Genomic DNA, 3,386 nt, shown 5'->3' with positions numbered 1-3,386 from the left:
TATCCAACATTTCTTCCTCCTATTTTCCCCACAACAACCACCCAGTGAGGTGGATTGGGCTGAGAGCGAGTAACTGGCCCATAGTCCCCCAGGGAGCTTTCCTGATTAAGGCGGGACTAGAACTCACCATCTCCTGGTGATTGGCCCAAAGTCACCCTGACAGCTTTCATGATTAAGGCGGGACAAGACTGGTTATAAATATAAATTACACATTTATATATATGAAGTGACTAGGAGTCAAGGAATTCTGGGAGTTGAAGTCCACTGCTTCAGATGTTTGGGGAATCAGCCACAGGATTCCCAGAATCCTCTCTCCCTACCCAGGAATTCTGGGAATGGATGTCTCCAAGATCCCATTCCAGAGGAGGCCGCCCCTCCCTTTCTCCAGCGAGGCAGCCCACCTCTTCCACCAGGAGGGTCTCCAGCTCCTTCTTGCAGTCCTCCAGCCGCTGATGGTCGGCGCTATCCACCACCCAGATGAGCCCATCGGTGCTCTCAAAATAGTTGCGCCAGTAGGAGCGCAGGGACTTCTGGCCCCCCACGTCCCAGATATTCAGCTTGAACCTGCGGGGGAGAGAGAAAGAGAGGCAAGGCAGAGGTGGGAGAGCCAGGCCGGGGAGGGGGAATCCAGGAGAAGGACGGGGTGGGGGGATCCTCACCCGCGATGCTCCAGGGTCTTGATGTTGAAGCCCAGCGTGGGCGAGATGGTGTCAATCTCGTCTCCATTGAACTTTTTCAAGATGGTGGTTTTGCCGGCATTGTCCAGGCCCCTCAGGGCGGCCCGAGTCAAGGATCGTAAGCAACAGTGTTAAAAGCAGGACAGCATTAGAGCAGTGGTTCTCAACCTTTTTAATGCCGTGACCCCAACCGGTCGTAAGTCAAGGACTAAACCGGTCGTAAGTCGAGGACTAAACTGGTCGTAAGTCGAGGACTACCCAACCGGTCGTAAGTCGAGGACTTTCCCTGCCCGGGAGCGCCACGCATGCGTGGTTCCGCTCCCTGCGCCAGCCGAGACATAGCTGGCAAGCGGCAGAGACGGAGCAGGCCGACCACCAGCTGGCCCAGCCCAAGGGAGGTAAGGCACCCGCCGGAAAAGGGGGAAAAAATGGCGGACAAAAAAAATGGTGGACAGCCTTGCTTGGCGACCCCTGTGAAATGATCGATCGACCCCAAATGGGGTCCCGACCCACAGGTTGAGAACCACTGCATTAGAGGAAGGTGCCAAGCTGCTGGCAAAGGAAAACCGCAGAGGAGGGAAAGGCATTTGAATCCCTAGCCACTGCTGCCAAGTCCCGCCAAAGCATTTTCTGTGCCCCTAAACGTAAAGGGCTGTGCCTTGCCTGGGAAGCACAGAGCAGGCAGGGATTGAGCCCCAAGCACTCTGCCCATGCTCAAGGGCACTCTTGGCCAGGCAAGTTGCGGGATGGAAACGCTGCCTGGGGAGGGAGCGCAGCCCCAAAGCAAGCTCCTCTTTCCTGGGATGCAAAGTCAAGGCTTCCCCCGCCTTTCCCAACTCGACCCACCCGCCGCCTATTCCCGGTTTCCCCCCACTCCTCCAGTCCTCCTTTTCCTCGCGGAAGGATACAGCATCAGCAGGCGCAGCTCCCGCTCCTTCTGTCGCATCTTCTTCAAGATGCTCAGCAGCCCCATCGCCCGCGCGGAAGCTTTGCTCGCGCTCCGCCCTTTGCCGGGATGCCGCGCGCGTGACTCCGCCGCTCAGAACTCCGCCTCCGCCAATCAGGAAGGTCGTGGGGCGGTCCCGGCTGTAGAGGAATATAGAGGAGGAGATGTATATCTACTTCCGGATCTCAATCGCAAATTTTGCTGGTTCCTGCACGGCAGCCAGGAGATGGCAGCGAAGGGACTTTAATTAGTCAGAACAGAGCCGGAAGGGACCTTGGAGGTCATCTAGTCCAACCCCCTGCTCAAGCAGGAGACTCTTATACCATTTCAAAACAGGTGGCTAGTCTTCGACGCGTTGGTGCTTTATGGTCCCTTTTAATTACATAAAAGTTGCCTTAGGCTTTTACTTGGTGGAAAGCAATTGTATAGATGCACACGGTTGTGTTGAGACTGTGTAGATGGCAGCTAAGAGACTTAACAAAATGATAGAGTTGGAAAGGACCTTGGAGATTTTCTAGTCCAACCTCCTGCACAAACAGGAGAACCTATACTTTGTGAGAGCAGTTGTGCATTTGTGTGGTTACTGCCTGGGTCAGAATACAGAATAACAAGAGTTGGAAGGGACCTTGGAGGTCATCTAGTCCAACCCCCTGCTCAAGCAGTAGACCCTGTACCATTCCAGATAAGTGGCTGTCGTCTCTTCTTAGCCTCCAGTGATGAAGCACCCACAACTTCTGAAGGCCAGCTGTTCCACTGATTGATTGTTCTCATTATTAGGAAATTTATCCTTATTTCTAAGTTATTTCTAGGGTGTTTGAGACAAAAGTTTTCTGTCTACTCAGAAGTAAAAGCCTTGAATCAAATTAATTTGATATTCTCAAATGGGTGGAAGATTTGGTGATTTAGTCACGGTTTCCATCGTCTGTGCATCTTTCACTTCAAAAGGAACCTGAAGTCGAATCTGCCCACAGGTCAGACCGTGTCCATTCACCGATGAGTCCCGCCCCCCTCCTGGTAGAGAAGACGAATCGCCAAGCTGGAGGATTGTCAAATCTACCCAAGGTAGATTTGCGAAACTTCAAAGAGATACGTGCTATTGCACTGAGAGTTTAAACCAGTGGTTCTCAACCTTTTTAATGCCGCGACCCCAACCGGTCGTAAGTTGAGGACTAAACCGGTCGTACGTCGAGGACTAAACCGGTCGTAAGTCGAGGACTACCCAACCGGTCGTAAGTCGAGGACTTTCCCTGCCCGGGAGCGCCGCGCATGCATGGTTCCACCTCCTGCGCCGGCCGAGGCGTATCTGGCAAGCGGCAGAGACGGAGCAGGCCGACCACCAGCTGGCCCAGCCCAAGGGAGGTAAGGCACCCGCCGGAAAAGGGGAAAAAAAATGGCGGACAGCCTTGCTTGGCGACCCCCGTGAAATGGTCGATCGACCCCAAATGGGGTCCCGACCCACAGGTTGAGAACCACTGGTTTAAACAGAGTTTTTTTTTTCCGGAGGGAAGCGATAGACCCAAAGAAATTAGGAAGAAAAAAAAAAACCTCAATTCTGTCTAAATTCGTTTTTTTACAACTTTTGTGTTATGTATTGATGTGAATTACTTGGAAACTGTTGGAAACGGTCAAACGGCTGTGTCTGTTTAAACTCCAGACTGTCTGTCTACATGTTAGTTTGTGTTTAAGCGGGAAATACTGCTTTAATTCTATTGGCCGCCGCCTAGCAATGATCTGTATAAATAGAGGTTAAGTGGCAGTTAGTG

At 52.5% G+C, this 3,386-nt stretch overlaps 1 protein-coding gene across 1 annotated transcript; it reads right to left on the bottom strand.

Moving 5' to 3' along the window:
* Positions 1-401: 401 nt before the first annotated feature.
* LOC107301818 (ADP-ribosylation factor-like protein 2) lies at positions 402-1,677 on the bottom strand (the record flags this gene model as incomplete). Its single annotated transcript, XM_015830995.2, has 3 exons — positions 1,586-1,677; positions 660-770; positions 402-564 (listed from the first exon to the last, which is right to left on the bottom strand). Coding segments are annotated over exons 1-3 (339 nt in total), but the record flags the coding sequence as incomplete, so codon positions are not given.
* Between the last annotated feature and the right edge of the window lie 1,709 nt (positions 1,678-3,386).

The sequence above is a fragment of the Protobothrops mucrosquamatus genome, unplaced genomic scaffold (assembly GCF_001527695.2).
Source record: "Protobothrops mucrosquamatus isolate PMUCROS unplaced genomic scaffold, P.Mucros_1.0 scaffold17385, whole genome shotgun sequence".
Lineage (NCBI taxonomy): Eukaryota > Metazoa > Chordata > Lepidosauria > Squamata > Viperidae > Protobothrops > Protobothrops mucrosquamatus.
This window is presented reverse-complemented; position numbering and strand designations above follow the sequence as displayed.